The following is a 27,864-nucleotide window of genomic DNA, read 5'->3' on the forward strand; positions in this document are numbered from 1 at the left end:
TAAATTACATTTCACACATCATGAGGTGATACTTTTCAGGTAGTGTAACTGTAAAGTGCTTGAAGCATTCAACATTCAATTCTGAGAAGTTACTCCAGTGAGACAACTCACCACAGTCAAGTACTGGAGCACTCTCCCATCCACCCTGGCTTCATTGAATTGGTCTTTGTATTGAGGTAAGCCTATGTCATCAAGCCAACCTGAGAACAAGGCAAGACAGAGTGTGAAAGAAGGTTAATGCAGTTTGAGTGCCTGACGCAAGCAACACACACCAAACTCTGCTGCCTCGCACTATCGTCCCTTTTACCAGTTAATCACTCGTACATTCTCACCTTACTCATTCCCTCCCTCTCCACTGCTGAAAAGTTGTTCCTCCCCAACATTTCCCAGTTTCGATGAAAGGTCATTAACCTGAAACTTCAACTCTGTTCCTCTCTCCATAGATGCTACCAGGCCTGCTGAATATTTCCAGCATTTTCTGTTTTTATTCCACAGCTGTACCCTCCTAATTTTATTTTCCTCCAATGTGATAACTTGACTGTGCAGCATAATGAAGCTGTGACCATAGTGTCAAACATCTCCACTGTAGGGTGGGTTTCTCCCAAGCCACATGTTAAACAGAAGGGACTTTCAAAGTTACATCTTACTTCAGACATATAAACTCTATGCAAGTGCAAATCAATCCCATTTGGGGTAGGCCTCCATTAATTGCTTGTTAATGAGCTGCTACATCAGGGATCAAAATTTTGCAGCTGACCCGGTGGCCACAGTCCAACACAACTACTGTCGCTGTGGTTACTGTCACCGTGGTCATGGAAGAGCTACACAAAAATATAAGGTGAGTGAAGGGCCTAAAATTTTTATTGGTTTGAAATAAATAACATCGAACAGGATGCCCAAATTACACCTCCGGCCGATATTCATTTCTGCTCAAGTGGACATGTAGAGGGGGCTGATGCACTTCTGCCCATTTTGCGTTTTCGCCCTGGACATATTTCACCCCCAAGATTTTTTAAAAATTCATTCAGGGGATGTGGGCTTCGCTGGCTGGGCCAGCATTTATTGCCAATCCATAATTGCCCATGAGAAGGTGGTGAGGAGCTGCCTTCTTGAACCTCTGCAGTCCATGTCATGTAGGTACACCCACACTGCTGTTAGGAAGGGCGTTCCAGGATTTTGACCCAGTGACAGTTAAGGAACGGCGCTATATTTCCAAGTCAGGATGGTGAGTGACTTGGAGGGGAACTTCCAGGTGGTGGTGTTCCCAGCTATCTGCTGCCCTTGTCCTTCTAGATGGTAGAGGTCGGGGGTTTGGAAGATGCTGTCGAAGGAGCCTTGGTGAATTCCTGCAGTGCATCTTGTAGATGGTACACACTGCTGCTACTGTGCGTCGGTGGTGGAGGGAGTGAATGTTTGTGGATGTGGTGCCAACCAAGTGGGCTGCTTTGTCCTGGACGGTGTCCAGCTTCTTGAGTATTGTTGGAGCTGCACTCATCCAGGCAAGTGGGGAGTATTCCATCACACTCCTGACTTGTGCCTTTTAGATGGTGGACAGGCTTTGGAGAGTCAGGAGGTGAGTTACGCGTCACATGATTCCTAGCCTCCTGTTGACAGAGGAGAAATTCCAATGGTAGCTGGACAGGATGGTGGACCTGTATTTAAATGAGGCAAGTAACAACAGATGCCATAGGATTTAATTCAGTCTGGGTGCAGTATGACTTGGGGAAAAGTAGCACAGTGGTTTTGTGGATTAGTGATCCGGAGACTTGGGTGAATGATCCAGAGACATGAGTTCAAATACCAGCACAGCTGCTGGGAATTTAAATTCAGTTAATGAAATAAATCTGGAATAAAAAGCTTGTACCAGTAATAGTGGCCACAAAATTACAGGATTTTTGTAATGCTTCGCTAATGTTCTTTAGAGAAGGAAGTCTGCTGATCTTATCCGGTCTGTTCTATAATTGACTCCAGACCCGCTGCAATGTGGTTGGCTTTTCGAGTAGCCTAGCAATCCAGTCAGTTGTTTTAAAGAAGGACTTCTCTATTTGGCAAAGTTCACTTGTGAATGCTAGAACAGTTGTAGTTCACATAAACCCACAGGCTATTTGTCCTAACTGATCACTCCTGGTGTTCTATGAGCCCCTTCCCATTTTGAATTGCTTCTTCACAGTTTGTACATTTATCCCCTCCCTCTAGCATGTCGCACATATGCATTAAGCCTCCCTATGCTTCAAACACTCGAGCATTGATGATTGATTCCTTTGTGTGTGGTTCTCCAGGAGTCAAACCAGAATAGGTTAACATGACCATTAAAAACGGGAATGTCAGCTCCTGTAAGTGTTCATAGAAAAGAGGAACCAAGGGACCTGGGGGTACAAATGCGCCAGTCACTGCGACACAAGTTAATAAGACCATAACAAAAGCAAAACAAGCACTAGGGTTCATTTCTAGAGGGATAGAATTGAAAAATAGAGAAATTCTGCTAACCTTTGGTTAGACCACACTTGGAGTACTGGTTGTCATATTATGAAAAAGGATGAAGGGGCACTAGAGAAAGTGCAAAAAAAAGATTCTCAATAATGATACCAGAACTGAGGGGTTATATCCACCAGGAAAACATGAACAGCTTTTCTCTTGATAAAAGGCGGCTATACTCTAATCTAAAGCAAATGGTTCTGCGTGTTTTTTCAAAACTATGAAAGATTTTGCTGGAGTAGATAGACAGAATGCTTTCACTTGTAGGAAAGAGCAAAATTAGAGGCCATCAATATACCACAGTCACCAAGAAATCCAATAGGGAATTCAGGAGAAATTTCTTCACTCTGAGTGGCAAGAATGTGGAGTTCGCTTCCACAGGGGGTGGTTGAAGCAAATAGTATAGAAGCATTTAAGAGGAAGCTAGACGAACATATGGTGAAGAAAGGAATAGAGGTTATACTAATAGGCTTGAATGCAGCATAAATGCTGGCATGGGCTGGTTGGGCTGAATGGCCTGTTTCTGTGCTCTATAATATAGAGTCCACTGTGTTGCATTGGCTTTTTTAATGCAATTCTGCTGAAATTAGTGAAAGCAGCACAAAAAATCACGGGATTTTACATGTAAATTATGTCCAGCATAAACTCAGTCTCCCTGGTCTTCTACACTAGTTCAAAAAAACCTCTTTCTGAAAGCTGGCCCTGCCCATAAAACAGGCCACGGCCCCCAGATTGACGAGTTTTCACTAATTGCACTCATTTGTGGATCTTCAAGAATACTTGTAAAATTAAACTGCTTCTTTTGGGTGCAGGGAGACTAATAGATACATTCTAAAAGCATTTGAACGTAATTCTTTTTAACTTTACTAAGAAGCTAATGACTGTACTTCTACCTAAAGCAAATGTTTCGGCATGTTTTTTAAAAGTCATTTTCAATTGTTTAAATCAGATTGCTCATGGGTGGTGGACTAATACTGCGATGGAAAATGCTAGTGTTTTTGTGATAAACTCATTTTTTTGCTGTATTAATCAAACTGCACCAAGTATCACTCTTAAATTTTTAAGGACAATTGCTTAAAGCAATTTTTTTTCAAAACGCTACCTTCTAAAATGGTGCTGGCTTGCACCTTTTCATGGCAGGTTTTGCGTTCAGCAATATGAGAGTTTCAGTGGAAACTCAAGAACAACGTGCTTCTCAAAACTAGTGACTTTTTTATAGAATCATAGGATAGTTACAACAAAGGAGGAGGCCATTTAGCCCACTGAGCCAGTGTGGCTCTCAGCAAGAGCAATTTAGTTCGTCCCACTTCCCTGCCATTTCTCCACCCTGCAGTGTTTTTCCTTCAGGTGCTTATCCCAGTTCTCTTTTATAAGCCAAGATGGAATCTGTCCCTGCCACACTCTCAGGTAGTGCATTCTAGATCCTAACCACTTGCTGAGTAAAAATGTTCTTCCTCATGTTCCCTTCGATTCTTTTGCCTTCCACCACTGGGAACAATTTCTCTCCGTCTACTCTGTCCAGACCCCTCATGATTTTGAACACCTCCAGCAAATCACCTCTCAAACTTCTCTTTAAGGAGTAAAACCCCAGTATCTCCAATCTATCCATGTAACTGAAGTCCCTCAGCCCTGGAACCATTCGCATAAATATTTTTGGCACCTCCTCTAAAGCCTTCACATCCTTCTATTTTGGATGCAATTTGTGGCACGATTGCTGATTGCACCCAAAGTGAAAACTCTACCCTGTGAACTTTGATCAGACATTGTCACCTCATGGACCGTACTTACGTGTGACCCAGATATGGTCCAGCTTCCCTGGACTGTCGTTCTGTCCGTTGCTGACTGCCTTCTGCAGCACCTGGATCTTTTTCCTGTGCAGTGAGTGTTTGATTCCTAGCTCCTGCATCCAAAATTATCAAAACAAAGCTTATTCAAAAGTTTAAAAGAAAAGAACTTCCATGTCATGGCCTTTCATGACCTCAGGATGTCCCAAAGCTCCTTATATACAATGAAATGCTTTTTGAAGTGTAGTCACTGACGTAATGTAGGAAACATGGCAGCCAATTTGCGCACAGCAAGTTCCCACAAACAGCAATGTAATATGATCAGATCATCTGTTTTTAGGGATGTTGATTGAGGGATAAATATTGGCCAGGACACCAGGGAGAACTCCCCAGCTCTTCTTTGAGATAGAGCTGTGGATTTATTTTGGCATCCACCTGAGGTGGCAGACAGAGTCTTAGTTTAATGCATCTGAATGAGGGAACCACTGACTTCCTCAGTGCTGCACTAGAGTGTCAGCCGAAATTGTGTGTTCAAATCTCTGGAGTGGGACTTGAACCCAGAACCTTTTGACCTAGATTTGCCTTTTTGTGCGATAAAGTTAGTACTTCTTTAGCTTACCCCAGATTATGGGGTAAATTTACCTTCTCAAGTTCCTGAGGTGTTGCCGATAACACCGTCTGTCCAGAAGTGACCCATTGCCTGGCCAAAGCCACATACTGACCAAGCCCACAGTCCTGGAGCCAAGTGCAGACCTGTTCAGTCGTCCACTGAGAGAAAGGTGCATTCGGGTCTCTGAAAAATGTGTGTCATCAGAAGCTTTTAAGGCAGAATCAGATAAACATGAAATGTGCTGGCACAGACACAGGCCATTTAACCTTTTATAAGACAATTAAAGAGGTCTTATTTTACCTTGCTGCCTCTAGGCTGGACCACCCAACCACCATTCCACAGAGACTTGCCCTTGAGCGGGGGTGGGGGTGGGGGGACCATTATCCATACATTAGTTGGGTGCATTGTCAGCAATTTCCCCAACAAAACACATGGCAAGGATGCAAGTTTCCTGTCTAATATTTGGAATGTGGGGCCAGGCACTACCCTCTCTCTTCTTGGTGTGTAGCTCACAGGGAGTTACATAGAATCTACAGCATAGTAACAGGTCATTCTGCCCAACTGGCCTATGTGATCGTTTATGCTCCACACAAGCTTTCTCCCATCCTTCTTCATCTTACCTAATCAACATATTCTTCTATTCCTTTCTGCCTCATGAACTAATCTTGCTTTTCCTTAAATGCAACTATGCCATTCACCTGAACCACTCCCTGTGGTAGCGAGTTGCACATTTTCACCATTCTCTGGGTGAAGAAGTTTCTTCCGAATTTCCTATTTGGTTTATTAGTGACTATTTGATATTTGGTCTATAGTGGCCTCTCTCATGAGTGGAAACACCTTCCCAATATGTATCTGATCAAACACCTTCGCAATCTTAAAGACCTCTATCAAGTCACCCCTCAGCTTTCTCTTTTCTAGAGAAAAGATCCCCAGCCTGTTGAGTCTTCTCTGATAGTTATAAACTAGTTTTGGTGTCATCCTTGTAAATCATACTTGCACTTTCTCCAGTGCTTCTATATCCTTTTATAATATGGAGACTAGTACTATGCTCAGCATTCTAAGTGTGGTATAATGAAGGCACTTATACGAGTTTGACATAACTTCCCTGCTTTGAAAGTGACCTTATTAACCTGCACCTTGCCTTTTAGTGATTTGTGAATCTGTACTCCCAGGAAAGGTAAGAAAAATATAAAATGTTAAAAATCTCTGAGAACCATTTCCTAGCTACAGGAATAAGATTAAACAGTTTAAACTGTTCCCTTTCTGCGCCAGAGTTTCATTGACATTATACCAACAATTGTAATATTGTTAAAAGGGTACTTAAACACTTTTAAGTTCCAGCCTTATTTTTCTGCAGCAAGTTTAATGGGCAACTAACGAACAAATTTAGCAAGTTATTAAAAATAACAGGGAGATTGAGGCCAAGATGCTGTTTGTGTGAAACGAACAGTGGAACAATGTAAATCGCTCAGCAAATTCCGGAGATTCACAACTCACACTATACCTCTTCATCCTCTTCCTCATTCAAACTCTTATTATCCAATTAGTATGGAGCCTCCTTATTCTTTCTACAAAATTGCACCACCTTACACAACTATATTGAAATTCATTTGCCAATTAAATGCCCATTCAGCAAATTAATTAATGTCTTCCTATATTTTGTCACAGTCCTTCGTGTTAACTAAACCCCCAATTTAATATGGTCCGCAAATTTTGAAATTGTATTTCTAATTCCCGATCCAAATTGTTGATGTAAATGTTGAACAGTGGTCCTTGTGGAACACCACTTCCCACCATTTGCCAATGAGTAACTTCCTTTAAACTCCTGCTGTTTTCTAGCCAACTTGTTATCCATTTTGTTGTCATCTGCCTCCACATGTGCTTTCCTTAGTCATGCATCTTATCAAAGGCCGTTTGAAAATCCAAATATATTACATCTACTACATAGCCCTTGTCTACTTTCTTTGTTACCACTTCAAAGAATTCAATAAGATTGGTCAAGCAAGACCTTAACTTTTGAAATCCATGCTATCAATTTTTTATATTTTTGGTTTCTAGAATTTTCTCTGTTACATCTTTGAGTAAAGTTCCACTATCTTGCCTATCACTTACCTTAAGCTAACTAATCTATACATCCCTGGTCACTTTCCATTGCCAATTTTAAATATACACCCACTCCATCTCATCCTTGGAAAGTCAGCCCAAGCATTCCGTTTTTCCTGGTGTGTAGATGGCTGCATGCAATGCCAAAGACAGGCAAATTTTGGACCTACTCACATCTGCGGGCTTGACAAATCTTTGGACCTCGCTAAACAGGGTCCTGCAGTTGCTCGTAAGCCACCTCTTCTGAATTCCAAAGTGCCTTCATCATCATCCTGAAGTGAAGATGAGTTGGTTCTCCTTATTCTGGAGAAAGTAAGAGGGAAAAGAGAAAACAAAAGGACTGTGCTGTAATATTTGGTAGGTGAACAGAAGGGCTGAATGACATGAGACAGTTTCTATTTGTACACTAAATGAAACCTCCATTGGTTTGTTGATGCTACAGCTGTAGAAAGGGGTTTTCCTTTGGTATGTTTATAATGCCCAGACCATGCTGGAGCAAGACATCTCATGATCTCATGGAGTGCTGCATTAGCTGGACTGTTTCTAACACCCTTCTGCTTGAATTTTCTTTTCGTTCTTTAATTTAGTCGTAACGTGAGTTGATAACGGTATGGTGAGGGCATTAGAGTATCTGCGACCCTAGTGAATGATGGGACCAACAGTTTATGTCCTTAGCCAATGAGAGTTAGGGATTGAAAAGGAGCAAAGGGACTTTGGAAAGAAGAGGGTAAATGTGAGTCAAATCAGGTCCAGAAAGAGAAATAAAGGGTGGGATTTTATGGTCCCGTCATGGTGGGGTGGGGCTGTAAAAAGCAGTGAGCTATTCAAAGGTCCATCGACTTCAGCGGGACTGTAAAATCTCGCCAGCGTAAAATTCCACCCTCAGAGAAAGAGAGAGGGAAAAAAAGATTGAATTAAGAGAGGGAGAAAAAAAAAGAAAAAAAGAAAATAAACTTTTAAAAATCTCTAAGAACCATTTCCTACCTACAGGAATAAGAGAATAAGATTGAACAGTTTAAACTGTTCCCTTTCTGCACCAGAGTTTGATTGACATTGTACTAACAATTGTAACATTGTTAAAAGGTTACTTAAACACTTTTAACTTCTTGCCTTAATTTTCTGCAGCAAGTTTGATAGGCAACTAAGGAGCAAATTCAGCAAGTTATTAAAAATAACAGGGAGACTGAGGACAAAATGTTGTATGTGTGAAATGGACAGTGGAACGGTGTAAATCAATCAGCAAATTCTGGAGATTCACAGCTCACACTATATCTCTTCATCCTCTGAACTTGCTGGTCGATATGTGCATTAATAATGGTGCGTGATGTTAACACATCTTTATTTCTCCAGCTGGACAGACCCAATGTAAAGGCACCTTAAATCTGAAGACAGGATCTGACCTGGTACTGGGGTAAAACAGGGTGAGATTCTCAGGAGGAGAGGGGAGACTCATTCCACTTTATTTAGGAGTTAGCTCGGGTCTCAACATCTCACTTACACCCCAGTGCAGTATCGAGGGAGTGCTGCACTGCTGGTGGTGCCATCTTTCAGATGAAATGTTAAACTGGCAAGCCCCGTCTGCCATCTCAGATGATACATAAAAGATACTATTTGAAGAGAAACAGGGGAGTTCTCCTTGGTGTCTTGGTTAATATTTATCCCTCAACAAACATCTAAAAGATTATCTGGTCATTAGCACATTACTATGTGTGGGAGTTTGCTGTGCTTCTTACAACAGTGACTACACTTCATTGTAAAGCGCTGTAAAGCACTTTGGGAAGTCCTGAGGTAAATAAAGGTTCTATATAAATAGAAATTTTTCTTTTAATCCAGCACCCAAACAAAAATTTTGAGGCATGACTGACCCTTGCATACGCAACTTCGGGAATAACCTTGGAGCTGGAAAGTATGACTAGGTGGCAAACTTAATCTGGGTGTTAAATTCTGATGAATTAAATCTCTCAGGTATGACAGCAGAGTAAATCACAGCGAGAAGGCAGTCAGTGGCTCAATTTAGCAACTCATCTGAAAGATAGCACCTCCAACAGTGCAGCCTTCCCTCTGTACTGCAACAGGGTGTCCAGTCTTGATTTTTGTTCTCAAGCCTTGGAATAGGTAAGTACAATAGCCCAAGGCGTCATGTTACAAACAATGATATTTGGTGCATCTCTCTCGTCATTTAAACCATATTCTTCTCCCTTTACAATCCGAGGGTGGGAAGCGTCAGCTTAGTAAGCAGAGGGCACAGATTTCAGGTAAGGGGCAAAAGAATCAGAGGTGAGGAGAATTATTTTTAACACAGCAAGCAATTATGATCTGCAACATGCTGCCTGAAAGGGCAGAAGCAGCAAATTCATTAATATTTTTAAAAGGGAAATTGGGGGAATACTCAAAAGGAAAACCTCGCTGATCTATGGGGAAAAGGCAGGGGAGTGGGACTAACTGAATAACTCTTCCAAAGAGTTAGCACAGGCATGATGGGCTGAACGGCCTCCTTGTGCTGTATGCTTCAGTGAAACGTCTTGCGCGAGTGATGCTCTAATTAGAAGACAGTCTTTCTCCATTTACCCCATCAATACCTTCATCATAATACTCAGTATTATTACAAGCTAACTGCTTTGTATTCTAAGGATGGTCAACTAATGCTGCCTTATCAGCAGCCCCCACATACCAAGAACAAAGATGACAAATCACTTTATATTCACTTTGAAAGAACTGTTAACAAATAACCATAATTAATCTGTGTGCTAATATATTTACACCCATCATTTTGTCACTGGAGGTGAAGGGCTCCGTTATCAGGGAGCTAAAGGCATCATGCAGGAGTCAAACTGCAACCATCCTGCACAGTGGAAACATTTGAGATTTAGATGACTCACTTTCCCAGGAATTTCTTGAGACCTTTGCTGCTCTTTTTGTTCTCAGGGGAAATCGAAAGAAATTGGTCAGCTTCAGTGGTCGAGGATAGAGGTGAAAGGTCAGGCGAGCTAAAGGTGGAGTCGGCACTTCTCTCAGTCTCTCCTAATGTGGAAAACATTGAGTGAATTACATGGATAAAGCCAAATACAAACTCAAATTCACCTGCTTTGCATCTGAACAGCTATTCTATTACTCAGTAACAATCTCATCTGAGACACGACAGCAGAGTGAGGTTATAGAAATTGAGATTAATGGGTGCACATTTAATGAATTCTCACTACATGCCTCTGCTGATTGTGTGTTAGCTATGGCTCAATGGGTAGTACTCTCGCTTCTGAGTCAGAAGGTCATGGGTTCACACCCTATACCAGAGAATTGAACACAAATTCTAGGCTGATGCTCCCAGTGCAGTACTGAGAGAGTGCTGCACTGTCAGGGGTGCTGTCTTTCTGATGAGATGTTAAGCCTCTCATGTGAATGCAATATTGGTGGATTGGCACGGTTATTTAAAAATCCTGTAATTGGCCAGTACATGGAAACCTATGAGTGGGCTGCTATGCTGCATAGCTGATGTCTCCTACTCTCCTTAGACCAGTGGCCAAGCTTTTGCAAGCTGCCATGACATTGTGAAGAATCATAGTCTTTACATAAATAAACAATAACTTGCATTTATATAAGACCTTTAATGTAGTAAAACATCCCAAGGCATCTTACAGGAGCATTATCAAACAAAATTTGACAGAGGAACCCCATAAGGACATAATAGGGCCAGTGAACGAAAGCTAGTTTTTAAGGAGTGCCTAAAAGGAGGAAAGCGAGACAGAAAGGTATAGGGAGGAAATTCCAGAGCTTAAAGCCAAGGCAGCTGAAAACATGGCCGCCAATGGTGCAGCACTTAAAATTGGGGATGCTCATGAGGCCAGAATTAGAGAAGCATGGACATTTTGGAGGGTTGTGGGGATGGAGGAGATTACAGAGGGGCGAGGCCATGGATGGATTTGGAAATGAGGATGAGAATTTTAAAATTGAGGTGCTGCTTAATCAGGACGAATACCAGGAATGGGCCGGTTGTCTTATGAGGAAAGGCTGGACGGGTTAGGCTTGTATCTACTGGAATTTAGATGAGTAAGAGGTGACTTAATTGAAACCTTTAAGATCATGAAGGGTCTTGACAAGGTGGATGTGGAGAGGATGTTTCCTCTTGTGGGAGGATCTAGAACTAGGGGTCACTGTTTAAAAATAAGGGGTCACTCATTTAAGACATACATGAGGAGAAATTTTTTCTCAGAGTGTGTGTGTTTGGAACTCTTCCTCAAAAGGCTGTGGAAGCCGAGTCCTTGAATATTTTTAAGGTAGAGCTAGATAGATTCTTGATTAACAAGGGGGTGAAAGGTTATTGGGGGTAGGCAGGAATGTGTGGTTGAGGTTACATTCAGATCAGCCATGACCTTATTAAATGGCGGAGCAAGTTCGAGGGGCTGAGTAGCCTACTCCTGCTCCTAATTCGTATGTTCACATGTTCGTACGAGCCAATGGAAGTCAGCAGAGTGATGGGAGAACAGGATTTGGAGCAATTTAGGGTACAGGGCAGCAGAGTTTTAGCTGAGTTTAAATTCAAAGAATCTTAAAGGCACATGAGGCGGCCATAAGGCTCATCATGCCTGCACTGGCTCTCCAAATGAACATTATGACCTAGTGCCATTGCCCTGCCTTTTCCCTGTACCCTTGCACATTGTTTCTATTCGAATAATCATCTAATGTCCCCTTGAATGCCTCGATTGAACCTGCCTCCACCACACTTCCAGGCAGTGCATTCCAGATCCAAACCGCTCGCTGTGTGAAAATGTTTTTTCTCATGTCACACTTGCTTCTTTTGCAACTCACTTTAAATCTGTGCCCTCTTGTTCTTGATCCTTTTACAAGTGGGAACAGCTTCTCCCTATCTACTCTGTCCAGCCCCCTCATGATTTTGAGCATCTCTATCAAATCTCCTCTCAGCTTTCTTCTCTCCAAGGAGAACAGTCCCAACCTCTCCAATCTATTGGTGGATGGTGGAAGATGGAAGGCCAGCCAGGAGTGCATTGGAAAAGCCAAGTCTAGAAAGAGTAAAGACATAGATGAGGTTTTTAGCAACAGATGGGGCAAGGGTGAAGTCGGCTGATGTTATAGAGATAGTTGGTCTTAGTGTTGGTGTTGAAATGTGGTCAAAAGCTCATCTCAGGGTCAAATATGACGCAAGGTTACAAACAGTCTGATTCTCAGACAGTTGCTAGGGAGATGGATGGAGTCAATGGTTGGGGAACGGAATTTGTAGTGGGGACAAAGTCAATGGCTTCAGTCTTCATATTACTTAGTTGGAGGAAATCTCTGCTCATCCAGTACTGTCAGAAATATCAGAGCTATAAGCTGTTCTAACCTATAAACAGGCTGCCCAGTCCATCCAATCTTGATAAATCTTGACCACAAGTCAGGTAGCCTAAACCTACTGCCCTGCTCACTCCCCATACCCTTTAATACCCTATCCAATCTAATCCCATTTTCCTGGTCACTCCCCATTCCCTTTAATATCCCACCCAGTTTAATTCAGCTCTACTGCTCACCCCCCCATAACCGTTAATAATCTACCCAATTTAGTTCAATCGTCCACTTCACGTCCTTAAACAATCTTGAAAGTAACAGCGGATGTTGCTTCAGTGTGTGTGAGCAATCTGACAGCGAAAATGTGTTTTTAAAAAAAATTTGAGTCACAAGTAACTTGCTTTTAGGGAACAGTTCGCAGTGTGAAATTAAAACTTACACCAGCAGCCTATCTAAATAGAGGGGTGATGTATGGCAGTGCACGCGGCCAATATGTATATTTGGAAAAGAACGAATACAGTTTGGATCCAACATCCTGAGAGCTGCCTGCACGCTCATCAGAAGATAAATTAACATTGGTGAGTTATTCCTGGCTGACGTCCAAATTGGCAAAGCTATGGCTTCTCAGGTCTCCAAACAGCCACGTGTATCTGAACAAGAAATCAGTGGAGGGGCTAACGGATCTACGCCTAACAGATTAGGCAGATACTCTGCAATAGCTAGTAGTCAGGGCTGTGTGCACAGCTGACTGCCAATGGTTCCCTCTTCACTTGTCGCTCAGGCTCCAATGAAAACAAAACTCCAGTCACATCTCCAGTGACTCACCAATATCCAGGAAGAGCAACAACAAATTGCATTTATGTAGCAACTTTGACATAAAAAACATCCCAGGATGCTTCACTGGAGTGTAATCAAGCAAAAAAAAAAATGACATCAAGCCAATAAAGGAGACATTAGGACAGGTGACCAAAAGCTTGGTCAAAGAGGGAGATTTTAGGGATCTTAAAGGAGAAAGAGAGGGGTAGGGAGGTTTAGGTTGGGAATTTCTAGAGCATAGGGCCTAGACGGCTGAAGGCACGACCAGCAAATGTGGGGAAAACGCAATGGGGTATAGACAGGAGGCCAGAATTGGAGGAGTACAGAAATCTTGGAAGGCTAGAGAGCTGCAGGCGGTTACAGAGATTGGGCTAGGAAACCATGGAGGGATCTGAAATCAAGGATGAGAATTTTAAAACTGAGGCATTCGGGGACTGAGATCCAATGTGGGTCAGCAAGCACAGGGTTGGTGGGTGAACAGGACTTGGTACACGTTAGGGTGCAGACGTACCTATGTCCAACCCAGGTCTGAGAAATGTCCCTAATTCTCCAATTGCAGACACTAGCATCACTTCCACTGTAACAGAAACTCGAATATCTTACAATATCTAATATTGACCAGAAAACAAAAAGTGGAAACCTTTCGAGTATTGAGCTGCGGTCACACAGTACAGTACCTAAAGTTGGAGCACTGGCGCTCCTGCCGCGATCTTCAACCGTCCCGAAAAGTAGCAAGCCACGTGTAGAGGTGAAAGGAAGAAGATTTGCGGCAGAGAGGGAGAGTTAAAAAATGGCAAAACAAACGGAAGCAGCAAAACCCATGCAAAACAAAACAAACAAGCAACAACAGAGCCAGTAAATCACAGGATAAAAAGTCTAAAACCATAGCCCAGTAACACCAAAGGATGGCCAGTCAGGTACTTGGTTTCATTTCTGGCCAATTAGCCTGCACTTACAGCCCAAAAAAAAATACATCTTTATTTACCAATTCTGCACTTTCACATGCATTAGGCCAGAACTTCTGCGGAGTGGCAATCATCGTCGGATTGCCACTCCGCTCCTTTTTTACTTACCCTGGTCGGAAGCTGCACATTTCTCGTCCTATTTTCCACCCCAGGTTGGTGAGGAATGTGCAGCGGAGCAGCTCCAGAGTCCTTGCAGTGCAGGGCAGCAGCATCGGGGGGACATGAAGCTGCGCCTTCTTTTTATGGAACTAGTGCGGCAGGGAGGGTGGTCGGGGCACCTGGGGGGGCAGGGTCTGGGGATACGGAAGGGGGGGGAGGCGGGCGGCAGTTGGGGAGGGAGGGAGGGGGTGGGGGTGGCCAGGGAGCATGGTGTGGGGGGAGGTGGTGGTCAGGGTTTGTGGATAGTCAGGAGGGGTGTGTCGGATGGTCAGGGGTTGGAGGGGTGAGGATGGTGGTCAGGGACGGTCAACTGGGGGTCAATTGGGGGGGGGGTTCAGTGGAGGGTACAGGGTTGCTGGGGTCAGTACCAGCTTTCCCAGGAGTCAGAACTGGTTTAATCCTTCTAGCTTTTCCTGGAAGACTATTCTGGTGAGAGAGCCGGAACCATCCGAAGTCTCGGATTTAAAATCGGAGTATTAGATGGTTCCAGATGCAGGCTAATTTTGACTAGGAATTTAGGCGCCTGCTCTAATAAACCAGAGAATGTGAGGTCAAATCGCACCATGACAGTTTATGAATTTGAAAACAGCTTGAAAAATTAAGAAGCTGGTATCAGTAAAATCTACCGTAAAAGTTGTTGGATTGATGGCATATGGGTATCGCTGGTAATGCCAGCATTTATTGCCCATCCCTAACTCTTCTTGAGAAGGTATGGTGAACTGCCTTCTTGAAGATAACTGAGTGGCTTGCTATTTCAGAGGGCAGCTAAATGGGTCTAGAGTCATGTATAATAGACCAAACCAGGTAAGGAAGGCAGATTTCCATCCTTAAATGCCATTACTGAAACAGGTGGGTTTTGAAGGAAGGAAGCTGCCACCCTCACCTGGTCTGGGCCTGTTATTTGTCTCCAATCCCACATCAAGATGGTTGAGCTTTAGAGAAACAGGGATGGGCAACAGATGCAGGCTTTGCCAGTGGCATAACCTGAGAATGAATAAAACACAACTCAGGCCGACTTCTATTTAACTTCCCTAACTAGTCAGGTTTTTAATTCATGATTTTCATGAGGGAAATGGGAGAGAAAAATCACTGGACTTGACCAGTTAAAAATCAGTTAACAGCTAAAAAGTTAAAAATCCCAGCATTTCATCTGGTAAAATTGGATCTTAGCTCAAAATTACGTCACGCATATGATCCAATACTGGCAGCACCAGCCAAATAAACAGCCAACAGTGGGCGATGCAAGAGCAGTAATAATCAAAGAATTAATGACTTATTCAGTCACCATATTGCAGTGATTATTAATACAAAACCCACCAAATACCTGACTGATTATCAACCATTTGGTTATTTTAGAAGAGTTTTATTACAATTTATTTTTAAAACCTTAAATTAGTTGTCAGGGGACCCCCCCCATTCCCTTTACATTTGGCAGTGAAAAACTGTGGCATAACGTTACCATGGTTATTTATTCCATTGGGACTGATTCAATGATAATCCCTTGTTCCAATTAGTTTAAGGACAAACTGCTCCAGTCCGGTAAACACAGACAGCTGTGAGCCATTTCCTCTCCCCATCAACAGTAGGTTAAGGATTGATATTTCATACCAAGAAATAAAGGGAAATGCATGCTTTAAGAAGTTTTGATAAAGTGTGGAAAGAAGAAGATAAAATGTTTAACAAATCAAAACACACGACACACACAATTTTGGTTCAATGCATTCCGCACAGCAATGAAACTCAGGGTTCTGTAGAGATTGTATGGTCTGCCCTGCTGGATCACTGAAGATGAAAGTGTACCATAGAATATTACAGCACCGAAGGAGGCTATTCAGCCCATTGTTGCTGTGTTGGTTTTGTAAAACACCTATCTCACTAGTCCCCACTTCCCTGCCTTTCCCCCCCTTCATAGCAACTTTTTTTATAAACCAATAATGTTCATCCCTTTTAAAGCGTGTTATGGATCCTGTTTCTCTCCCTGCCAGGATATCCCAGTGTCCACATTACAACCCTTTGCGAATATAAAAAACAAGGTTCTCCTAATCTCTCCTTTTGTTCAATTTTTAAGGTGGTTCTTCTGTTGCTTTTGAAACATACAACCACTGTTCCATTACAGAGAATGTTTTTTTTTTAAAAAAGCGATCCACGCTTTGCATGTCACCCTGAAACACAGCTGACTTGCAAACTTGCTCGGTGAGCAGCTCACTGGGAGAACTGCAATCAGCAACACGCTCAGCGACTCATTTTATGAGTTGAGTTAGTATTTTCCGCCCCCTGCTGAACACATCGTTCAACACCCATTCATCACACCCACCCCCTGCCCCAGCTGATTGGGTCAGCTTATAGCTCACCCTCTCCAGGGCTTGGGCACAAAAATCAAGGCTGTCACTCAAGTGCAGTGCAACACTTTCTGTACTGTCAGAATGCCAGCTTTTGAATGAGGCGTTAAACCAAATCCCCATCTGCTTATATGGGTGGATATAAAAGATCCCATGGCACTACTTTTGAAGAAAAGAGGGGAGTTATCCCAGTGTCCTGGCCAATATTTATCCCTCAAGCAACATTATAAAAACAGATTATCTGGTCATTGTCACAATGCGGTTTGTGGGTGATTGCCGAATGCAAATTGGCTGCCACGCTTCCTATATTACAACAGTGACTGCACTTCAACAAATACATCATTGGCTGCAGGGCTCTTTGAGATCTCCAGTGGTTGTGAAAAACGCGATATAAGTGCAAGCTTTTTATTGACAATATCCTACCAATATAACTATAACATGATAGCTGGTGAGCAAGTGGGACCTCTTCATGATGGTTCCTTCTCCAGTACTACCGAGGTCAGGTGCCTGGTTTCTCAGACATGAATCCAGGTCAACGCTCCCAAAATGTTAACGTTCCACCTTCACCTTATCTCCCTCAACTACCTGCATTTATATAGCGCCTTCAACGTATTAAAACGCCCCCAAGGAGTTCTTGGGAACATAATCAAACACCAAACCGCGTAAGAAGATATTAGAGGAGAAAAAATTTGGTCAAAGAGGTAGATTCCAAGGATTGTCTTTTAGGAGGAGAGAGAGGCGGAGAAGGGGAAGATGTTTCGGGTAGGAATTCCACAGCTTAGTGTCCAGGCAGCTGAAGGTACGCACCTGGAGAGATTAACATCGGGAATGCACAAGAGCCAGAACTGGAAGAGTATCAGTGTCTTGTGGGGCTGGAGGAGATTACAGAGATAGGAGGGGAAGAGGACATGGAGAAATTTAAAATCAAAGATGAGAATTTTAAAATTGATCATCATTAATAAGTCCTCAGGACTACTGGGTCCTCAGTGCAGCCTGGGGGGAGTGGCGGGGGGGTGCACCGGTGAAGCCTGGGGTGGGGGAAGGGGTGGGCGTTTGGTGGCGGTGGGGGGGGAGCAGAGGTGAAGCCCGGTGGTTGGAGGTGGGGGTTGCAGAAAGAGGAGGTGAGGTGAAGCCCAAAGGGGGAGGGGGAGTGGAAGCCCTGGATAAGAGGGTGAAGCCCAGGGGGAGGTGGAGGATGCTGGTGAATGGGGGTGTTGAAGCCAAGGGTTGGGGGAGTTAGGGGGGGTGGGTGGGGGGAGATTGGGTGGATCCTGGGGGAAGGGCGGTGAAACTCGGGGGAGAGGGTTTTAATGGAGAGGCTGGGTTGGGGGCTGGGGGGAGAGCACCCAGGGAAAGACCCAATGTAGAAAGGGGGCCGTTAAAAGGAAGATCTCACTGCCCCTGCCCCTTCCAACCTGAGGCCAGAGAAGGGTAGCCCTTAAGTGGCTAGTAAGGGCCTCAATTGGCTGAGGTCCGACGGACCACCCTAGGCCTAGTCTGCCTCACATGAAGTTGTGGGCAGGTCATAGGCGGGCGGGTGGGCAACAGGAAGGCCACTGGGCAATTTTACAGGCCCTCCCACTTGCAAACCCGGTGGTGGGGGAGAGGCGTTTCCACTTGCAGGGGAGTCTAAAACTAGGGGGCATAAATATAAGATTGCCACTAATAAATCCAATAAGGAATTCAGGAGAAACCTCTTTACTCAGAGAGTGGTGAGAATCTGAAACTCACTACTGCAGATGGTTGAGGTGAATAGCACAGATGCATTTAAGGCGAAGCTAGACAAACAAATGAGGAAGAAAGGGATAGAAAGACATGTGAGGGAATGGGAAGTGATAGCGAGGTGAAATAGTGAGGGAGGAAACTCATGTACAACATAAACACCGGCATGGACAAGTTTGGCTGGACGTTCAATGTAATGCTGTGCAAGCCAGTTTACAATTAGTTACAGGTAACTTGCAATTTGTCTGTGGCCAGCAGAGGGCTATGGTAGCTGCCTGGAAATGTCAGGATCCCAGTCAATGAGTGGCCTTCTTTTTCTGTCACTTTGCATTTGGAACACTTAGCGTAATGTACAGCGTGAGACAGACTGGCATCTTGCAATAAAAAACCCAATCATTTTCAGTGCTCCTGCCATTTTCCCTCTAAAAACTGACTTTGAAAAAGTTATGAAACAAAAACAAAAATGGCTGGAAAAACTCAGCAGGTCTGACAGCATCTGCGGAGCGGAACACAGTTAACGTTTCGAGTCCGTATGACTCTTCATCAGAACTGAGGGAATATAGAAATGAGGTGAAGTATAAGCTGGTTGAGGGGGGTGGGACAGGTAGAGCTGGGTAGAGGGCCAGTGATAGGTGGAGGCAAAGGACAGATTGCCAGATGTCATAGACAAAAGGACAAAGGGGTGTTAAACGGTGGTGATATTAGCTAAGAAATGTGCTAATGGTGACATTAAGGATAGAAAGCAGGACAAGCAAGTAACAGATGTAACAGTAACCCACAGTGGTTGACAGGGCCCTCAACCGTGTCTGGCCCATCTCCTGCGCATCCGCCCTCACACCTTCCTCTCCCTCCCAGAACCATGATAGGGTCCCCTTGTCCTCACTTATCACCCCACCAGCCTCTGCATTCAAAGGATCATCCTCCGCCATTTCTGCCAACTCCAGCATGATGCCACCACCAAACACATCTTCCCTTCACCCCTTCTGGCGGCATTCCGCAGGGATCATTCCTCTGGGACACCCTGGTCCACTCCTCCATCACCCCCTACACCTCAGCCCCCTCCCATGGCACCTTCCCATGCAACTGCAGAAGGTGCAATACCTGCCCCTTTACTTCCCCCCTCCTCACCGTCCAAGGGCCCAAACACTCCTTTCAAGTGAAGCAGCATTTCACTTGCACTTCCCTCAATGTAGTCTACTGCATTCGCTGCTCCCAATGCGGTCTCCTCTACATTGGAGACACCAAACACAGACTGGGTGACCGCTTTGCGGAACACCTTCGGTCTGTCCGCAAGCATGACCCAGATCTTCCTGTCGCTTGCCATTTCAACACACCACCCTGCTCTCATGCCCACATGTCCGTCCTTGGCCTGCTGCAATGTTCCAGTGAAGCTCAATGCAAACTGGAGGAACAGCACCTCAACTTCCAATTAGGCACTTTACAGCCTTCCGGACTTAACATTGAGTTCAACAATTTCAGATCATGAACTCTCTCGTCCATCTCCACCCCCTTTCCGATCCCCCTTTTTCCAATAATTTATATATTTAAAATATATTTTTCTTTTCCCACCTATTTCCATTATTTTTAAATGTATTTCCACCCATTGCTTTATCTTCACTATTTAACCTATTTCGATCCCTTCCCCCCACCCCACCCCCACTAGGGCTATCTGTTACTTGCTTGTCCTGCTTTCTACCCTTAATGTCACTATTAGCACATTTCTTAGCTAATATCACCACCATTAACACCCCTTTGTCCTTTTGTCTATGACATCTTTGGCAATCTGTCCTTTGCCTCCACCTATCACTGGCCCTCTACCCAGGTCTACCTGTCCCACCCTCCTCAACCAGCTTATATTTCACCTCATTTCTATATTCCCTCAGTTCTGATGAAGAGTCATACAGACTCGAAACGTTAACTGTATTCCTCTCTGCAGATGCTGTCAGACCTGCTGAGTTTTTCCAGCTATTTTTGTTTTTGTTTCATATTTCCAGCATCCGCAGTATTTTGCTTTTATCTTTGAAATAATTATGTTGAACAAGAAGACTGATAAATTACACAAGAAATAAATGGGGAAGCGGGTAGGCAAAACTTCTATTTGAGGTTGCAGAAAGAGTCAATTCTTCATAGGCCATCTTATGTCTCCTTCCCTCATTTGCCAGCAGTAATGGAGCATCATCTGGGAACAAGCCATACGAGAATAGCATACTAAAGTGCAACAAAGTTACTGTATTTAAACTGTGGTAGTCATTGCCCAATTAGAGGAACTAATTGGATACCTTCAAGTAGAACATTAATGGCAGCATGGACTGCTTGGGGTAAATGGTTTGTTTCTGTGCTGTATAGTATACGTAATTCTAGATAGTCCTTCCAAAGAGCCTGCCCACGCATGATGGGCCGAATGACCTCCTTCTGCAGGGCAAACTTCTATGAACACATGGTGAAGTAAATTTAACCAGGTGATACATACTCAGATTGGCAGTAGTGTTCTCCAAGTCTACAGGGCTCACAGGTGTTGTGCTTTCGATAGCAGTCACCCTCTGTTTCTGTGGGAACTGTTCAGAGTTGTCCTGGTGATTGGACTGTGGAAGTTTCCCCGGAAGGGTCTGGTACTTGTTGTTGCTCGAGTAAGGCATGCTCTATCATACAAAGACAACAGATGTCTATTAAATACCTGAACCATTATGAAGATACATGCAAAGCTGACTTGGTCCATCAAGGCTGCCCAACGTGATAGCCGATGCATTGGGACTTTGACCACCACCATGTCTCTGTGCCCCACCTCCCGCTCCAGCCATGTAAATCCCCCAGGGGTGATCTGAGGAAAACCCAGGGCCAATAGACGAAAAAATACTCTGGAAAATTCCTCTCTGACCCCCTCAATCGGCTCAGGGGTTTACACAGACTAAGCGTCACCTCTAAAGACATTTACTTTCTAAGAGATATAATCTCTGCTCCGGTCAGGAACCGGTCCAGTTCTCTTGTGATGACATGCTGGATGCTGGAGCTCCAGAATGCTACAAGCCAACACTCCTCACACTTGAAAGGGGCACTGGTCGGTCAGAAAGTGCGGAAGCTGGCTTGCAAGATTTCCGGATTTTCCTGGTTGTTAAAAATCAACAGACGTACAATGGGTGACTTTCCAATAAGGGCCTCGTTTCTCAACTAGGATTGGAGTCTCAGTTTCTGGCCCTGCATAGGAGTGCTACAGAAAGCTCATGGGTTTATGTAAAAAAAAAGATTAATTTTGCAGCAGGCATTCTCCAACAGGGGCCAGATCTGTCACTTACATATTCAAGGGGCCCAATGCCTACCTTAGGGTGCTGCCTGGGACACCTGAATATAATCAGGCCCCATAAATTTCATTATGGGATCAGCACCTATACAGATCCCACTGCTAAACTGGTACAACATGGATCAGTGTTACACCCGGGAAACGGGTGCAATCCAAACCAATTCCTACCCTTCATACCTTTTCAGTCACAGGGGCTATGGTGACGGTAGTCAATGTGCCACAGTGTTCTGCCCCATACACCGCCAACTGGCTCAGCGTCCCATTCTTAACTGGGCCTCTACGTCACCGGGATGACTGGAATTTGCTCACAGGGAAGGGAGGCGTGTCAGCCGCCCATCGCCCGGGATCATTGCCCGAAAGCAGGGGTCTGAGCACATGCCACTTTCTGTCCTATCGCGTAACAGAGTCCCACAAAAGGAAAGAATGACTTGCATTTCTCCTCGGAGTCCCTCAACCAACACCCAAAAAAAAAGAGAAAGATTTTCTGGTCATTATCAAATTGCTGTTTGCCTCCATTACAAAGTGACCACACTTCAAAAATGTTTCACTGGCTGGAAAGCACCTTGGTACATTCTGAGATGGTGCAAGGCAATAAAGGGTCGAGTTCTTCCTTCTTCTTTATAGAGTGCACCAGTCCTTACCTGTTTGGAGCTTCAGCATCCAATCATAAGAACCATAAGAACAAGGAGCAGGAGTAGGCCCTACAGCCCCTCGAGCCTGCTCTGCCATTCGATGCGATCATGACTGAACTTCTAATTCAACTTTGCTTTCCCACCCTATCCTCATAATCTCTCAACTCCCTTCGTGTCCGAAAACCTATCAAACACAGTCTTGAACGTATTCAGCGGTTGAGTATTCGCAGCTCTCTGGGGGTAGAGAGTTCCAAAGATTCACAACCTTTTGAATGAGGAAGATTTTCTTTGGGTGGAATCTTCCCAGGTTTGCACAAAGTGCAGCAGCGGGAGGGAAAAAAGTCGTTTTGCCCGTTGGCTGCAACGACGGGTTTTTGCACTATATCGTCCCACTCCTGGCGGGTCCCATTCCCGGCGGGTCCCACCCCATCAATAATGCATTCACGGGAAACAATCTGGATCGCTGATGGGCGGGTTTGGATTTGCCCACCCTGTTGTGACCTCTGTGCTTCCTCGCTCCAGGTGCCATGTTTAAAGTGCACCAGAGCGCATGCCTACTTCATGGCTACAGACCAGGAAGGCTCCAGGTGACAGTTGGCCCCGAAAGCAAAGACGACAGTAGCTCCAAATTTCTCTGGAGTGCCTGCTGGGCGTAGTGGGAGGCTGCCGCGATGTTCTCTGCCTCCCTCTCTGACCGAAGTACGTTCACCAGATTCACCAATTCAGCCTGGGAGGCGGTGCCAGTAGAGGTCAGTGCCATGGAGATGCTGGTCCAGCAGAACGCGGAGATGCGCGCAGAACTACACTCCATCGCAGTAGCCACGGGCGAGTTCCTGCAGTGGCAACGCAAGAGGGAAATGGGGCACCTCGACGTCCCTCCAGGTGCTCCTTCCCCTCCAGGAATCAGACTTGGGCCCTCAGGCACCCAAAGGGAGGAGCAGCAGCAGCTGAATACTCCTGGGTCATCCACTCGGGAATCTCAGAGGCTGTCTGCTCCCTTGGAGTCCCTTTTGCCTGTGATCCCCTCAACCTCGTCTTCTGTCACCACAGGAGAACAGCCAAAGCAAGCTGGGGCCCTCTAGGCCTCGGCTCTCCAGAGGACACACGCCAAAGTCATCAGAGCCAGCCATTGCACAGACTGTCTCCACCCCTGCTGAGGATGTCAGGGCAGCACCTAGAAGAAGTGGTAGGCCTAGAAAAGTTAAGAAATTCTGATCACAGGATGTTGCACAGCTCAACACATTTTGTCACTTTATAATCTGAAAATATATTCACTTTCACTGAATAATGTGTAATGGTGTCTTTCAGCTTCATTGACAGTCTTCATGAGTCTTCCCACTGCATCCCCCCCATTAGCAGTTCAGCTGAATGCAGCAGGACCACGAGTGATTCTGGAAGGAGAAGAGTGCATGTGGCACTTTCCTTTCGGAGCATCGTGCTAGCACTTTCCCACACATGCGGAGCCTTTATCTATCACACTCATCTTACTGTCCCAAGCATTTTCAGTGCTGCCTGCTGGGGTTCTCTTTCAGTTGCCCATCTGAGCTGACCTGCATTTCTACCCACCCACTGATCTCACTCCCAAGCAGCACCTGTGCCCGTCCAACATGAAGCTCCGCTCACTTTTGATTTCGACAACCATGGTCGTAGTCAAATTTTTGATCTGTTCCCCCATCCTTACCTCTCACCCAGTCAACACTGTCCTTTCCCGCATCACTGCTGACCCCTCTGGCATTACATTCCAGCTTCCAACCATTACCTACCAAGCCGAACCCTTGTCTTTCCAGGATGTCCAGGTGAACATGTGTGTTCCCTACCTTCCTGAGAGTCCCACCCCCATCCACATTGACCTCCCCAACCTCCTCTTTCCCACCCCCATTGCCCGCGCCTGCCTCTGAGTCCCCACCAACCACCCTCGCTGTCTCTTCTACCGCTACCAATTCACCCTCACCCTCCAGGCTCCCTCTCATACTCACCATTCCCTCCTACCACACCCACCCTCTTACTCCCTTCCTCCCCCTGGACACTTTTCCCCCTCCGAACTCCCATCCCCCACTCTGAACTCCTTCCCCTACACCTTTCTCCCCACTTACTGCATCCCCCCCATTACACCCTCCTCCTCCGCATTCCCTCCTCTCCCATCACAACCTCACCTCCAGACACCTCTGACCCCCCCCACTCTCTCGGTACGCCTTCCTCTCCCCTGCGCCCCCCCCCACGCCAATCTTCTGTGGCGGTCCATGGCCAAGACTGTGATGTTCTGAAGCAGACCCGAGACATCAACAGAGGCCTCCCATCTTCCGTGAGCTACTTCGCAGTGGAGCCACGTCCATGAGAATCCACCCAGCATGCGATGCACGTGTTCCTCCAGGGTCCGGTAGCTGTAGGGCTCCAGCATCTTCTGCTCCTCGGATGTCCGCGACCTGAGCAAGGCCCTAACGACATGTCACACTTGTCCAGACATGTTCTGGGCCGACGTGCTTTCCCTTTTCCCACGGCGGAACGGTAAATCTGGCGTTTGGGGGGGAGACACAATTCCGGTCGGGCCTTATCTTGTAGCCCATTAGCAGGTTCACGCACTTCCAACGGGATTTGCATTCCGCCACGACTGACACCATCGGATGTGCTTTCACACCAGCATAAAATTGGTTTCTGGCCTTCTCACTAAATTGTAATCCCCCCACCCCCTCCCCGGACAAGCCTGCCAAGATACCGATGCAAACAGGGCCCGAAAATTCCGGCCTTCGTCTCAGTTCTATATGGCCAATCCCTCACATCGAGACTACGATCCCCTAGTTCTAAAATCTTAAGCTATGGGAAACATCCTCTCAGCATCAAAGAGGCGATCAGACCGAAGGTACCTTATTAAGGCTGTTTGCAGGAGCTTGCTGTGTGTAAAATTGGCTGCCACATTTTGTACATTACAACAGTGAGTACATTTCAGAAAGTAGTACATTATTGGACGTAAAGTACTTTGGGATATCCTGAGGTTGCGAAAAGCGCACCAAAACAGCAAGTTCTTTCTTTCCACTGCATTTTGAAACAATACTCAAATTATTCAGCTCCGGCGGTGTAGAGGTTACATTACTGGACTAGTAATCCAGAGAACAAGATTCTAAACCTTAAATGAGAGTTTGAAATCTGTTCAAAACATCTGACCTTGAAATCTGTCAGATTGTCGTAAAAATCCAACAGGTTCACTCACTTACATTAATGGGGGTAAATTAACATCCTTCCCTGGTCTGGTCTAAATATTCCTTCAGTCCCACACTAACCTTCTTTACTCTTAACTGCCCTCCGGCCTAGCACGCCACTCATTTAGATCAAAACCGATATTCGCAGTTCATGACGAAGGCCCACCACCATCTTTTCAGGGCATTTAGGGATGGTCAGTAACTGGTCTTTGATAGCAGTACCCACATTCCAAGAATGGGTGAGGGAAAAAAAAAACCAGGAGCCTCATCAGAAACAGTCACAAGTTTGCAGAAGAGACCAAAAGATAAATTAATGTTGCGATAAGAAATCCTAGTGGTTTCATTTAGGAGATTATCTCTGAGTTTGAACAGCACTCATATTCCCACAAAGTATACACATGTATGGACAATGAAATGAAAGAACAACACATAGATCGGCAAATAGGAACAGGAGAGAGGAGGTCAGAGGTTAAATAAATGAGTTAATACCTCAGACTGTGCAGGCTCTTCACTTTCCCAGACACAGAGCTGTTGAATTGCAGGAAGGGAGAAGGGGAAGAGCATGGACCGGTGGAAAAAAATTAATATTGACATCTTGTTAGTATACACGGCTAGTTTTGTTACACAAAACTGGAATACACATTGATACAAACGAATGGTTTTGAATGCACTGCTGGGTATTTATTACTGAGGCGGAAGGTCTAATTCTGGGAGAAACACTTCCTAAAATGGGATGCTGCATCTGCACAGACCCCAAAGGATCACAGCGAAGGGAATTGCAATATCGTCAGCTTTTTGGGGGAAGAGAGTTTCAGATTTCTACTACTTTTTGTGTGGAAGAATGCTTCCTGATTTCACTCCTGAATGGTCTTGCTCTGATTTTAAGGTTAAGATCAGTTGTACAAGTTTCAGCTGTAGCTCACTGGGTTGCACTCTTGCCAGAAGGTTGTGGATACAAGTCCAACTCCAGAGACTTGAGTGCAAAGTCTAAGCTGGGGCTTCCAGTAAAGTACTAAGGGGGCGAACTGGGTGTGGTGCTAAAGCTGAGGCTGCACCTGCCTTTGACAATCCTGTGACACTGCTTCAAAGCTCCTGCAATACTGCTTTAAAACTTCAGCTTCACTCTGTTCCAGGTTAAGTCTCATGTTCCTGTCACCATTCTTCTTTGGATGCACCTAAGTTTTAAACATCTCACCAAAGGCAGGAGAGAGATCTAAACTCAAGGCCTCTTTCTCCACAAGCCCATACTAGACAGTTAGTGTGAATGGTCGGATCTCTAACCTTCTCTGTTTGTCCACTGTTCAGCTCCTCTAAGCTGGCTGAGGTCTGTCGCGGTTGTATCCTGCAGGATTAAGAAAAAAAAACACGATATGTAGAAAGCAAAACCAATTGAAATGATTATATTATACATACAGCGCGAGTCTAAATAAAATCCCTCAATGGACTCCGGATAAATAGCAAAGCCAGCTCACTATCTTGTAAAAGCAAAATACTGCAGATGCTGAAGATCTGAAAATAAAAACAGAAAATGCTGGAAATACTCAACAGGTTAGGCAGCATCTTTGGAGAGAGAAACAAGAATTAATGTTTAAAGGTTAGATGTTGCCCTTTCTTCATGTTCTGTGGCTCTGCTCTTTGATCTGGAGTACTTTTACCAAGCTGGATGACACATTGTTTGGGTCGGGGATGCAGGGTGGTGATGGATTCTAGCCTCTGATGTAGAAACAGACGCTGGTCCCATTCAGGATTTCTCTCAACTGCCTGTAACCTCCTACAAGCCGCTGAGATTTCCGTGCTCCTCCAATCCTGGCCTCTTGAACGTCCCTGATTTTAACCTCTCCTCTGTGCCTTCGGCTTCCTGGGCCTTATGCTCTGGAATCCCTCCCTAATCCTCTGCACCTCTCCTCCTTTAAGGCATTCCTTAAAACCTACCTCTTCAAACAAGCTTTTGGTCATTTGCCCTAATACATGGTTCGGTGTCATATCTTGTTTTATGTCACATCTGGAAAGGCTTATTACGTTAAAAAGCACTATATAAATGCAAGCTGCGTTGTAAGGTTGTGTTGCTGACTTGACATCTACTTTGATCTGTACTCAAATATAGATCTGCTCCCATTTATTGAATAGAGTATTTCAAACCACAATACTATACAACCAAAACCAACCATCCAGCCTGGCTGTTCCAAATTTTACAGGTTTAATGGAACCAGAAATGTTTTGAGTGCAGAAAGAGCAGCAGTCATTCAGCCCATTGCATCTGCGATGTTTAATGTTGAGCAATCCAAAGTTAATAACGCTACCCTCGCCACCACCCACATTCTCCCTCTTCCCCTGTTTATGCTGCAAATACCCATCCACTCTTCCCTAGAGGCTTTCAGCAATCTCTGCCTAACACTGCTTTCACAGTTGAATTTTCTTACCTCATTTCAAACTCGACTGGTGTCAGGTGAAGTTCCCCGGGGGATGGTGGGACATCAGGTGAGACCTGAATTG

General features: G+C 44.9%; 1 protein-coding gene across 5 annotated transcripts in view; it reads right to left on the reverse strand.

Annotated features, from left to right (window-relative positions):
- ppfibp2b (PPFIA binding protein 2b) overlaps positions 1–27,864 on the reverse strand; it is a 254,599-nt gene that overhangs the window by 18,531 nt on the left and 208,204 nt on the right. For 4 of the 5 annotated variants that reach the window (XM_078549395.1, XM_078549396.1, XM_078549394.1 and 1 more), the window contains 10 exons: positions 27,792–27,856; positions 26,653–26,713; positions 25,861–25,899; positions 20,721–20,889; positions 13,743–13,775; positions 9,852–9,993; positions 7,147–7,275; positions 4,902–5,052; positions 4,264–4,375; positions 112–200 (listed from right to left, as the gene is read on the reverse strand). In XM_078549395.1, the coding sequence (XP_078405521.1) occupies positions 112–200; positions 4,264–4,375; positions 4,902–5,052; positions 7,147–7,275; positions 9,852–9,993; positions 13,743–13,775; positions 20,721–20,889; positions 25,861–25,899; positions 26,653–26,713; positions 27,792–27,856 (990 nt within the window). The remainder of the gene's footprint in view (positions 1–111; positions 201–4,263; positions 4,376–4,901; positions 5,053–7,146; positions 7,276–9,851; positions 9,994–13,742; positions 13,776–20,720; positions 20,890–25,860; positions 25,900–26,652; positions 26,714–27,791; positions 27,857–27,864) is intronic. The other variant, XM_078549397.1, reaches the window with a different exon arrangement.

Source organism: Cetorhinus maximus, chromosome 9, assembly GCF_964194155.1.
Source record: "Cetorhinus maximus chromosome 9, sCetMax3.hap1.1, whole genome shotgun sequence".
Taxonomy (NCBI): Eukaryota; Metazoa; Chordata; class Chondrichthyes; order Lamniformes; family Cetorhinidae; genus Cetorhinus; species Cetorhinus maximus.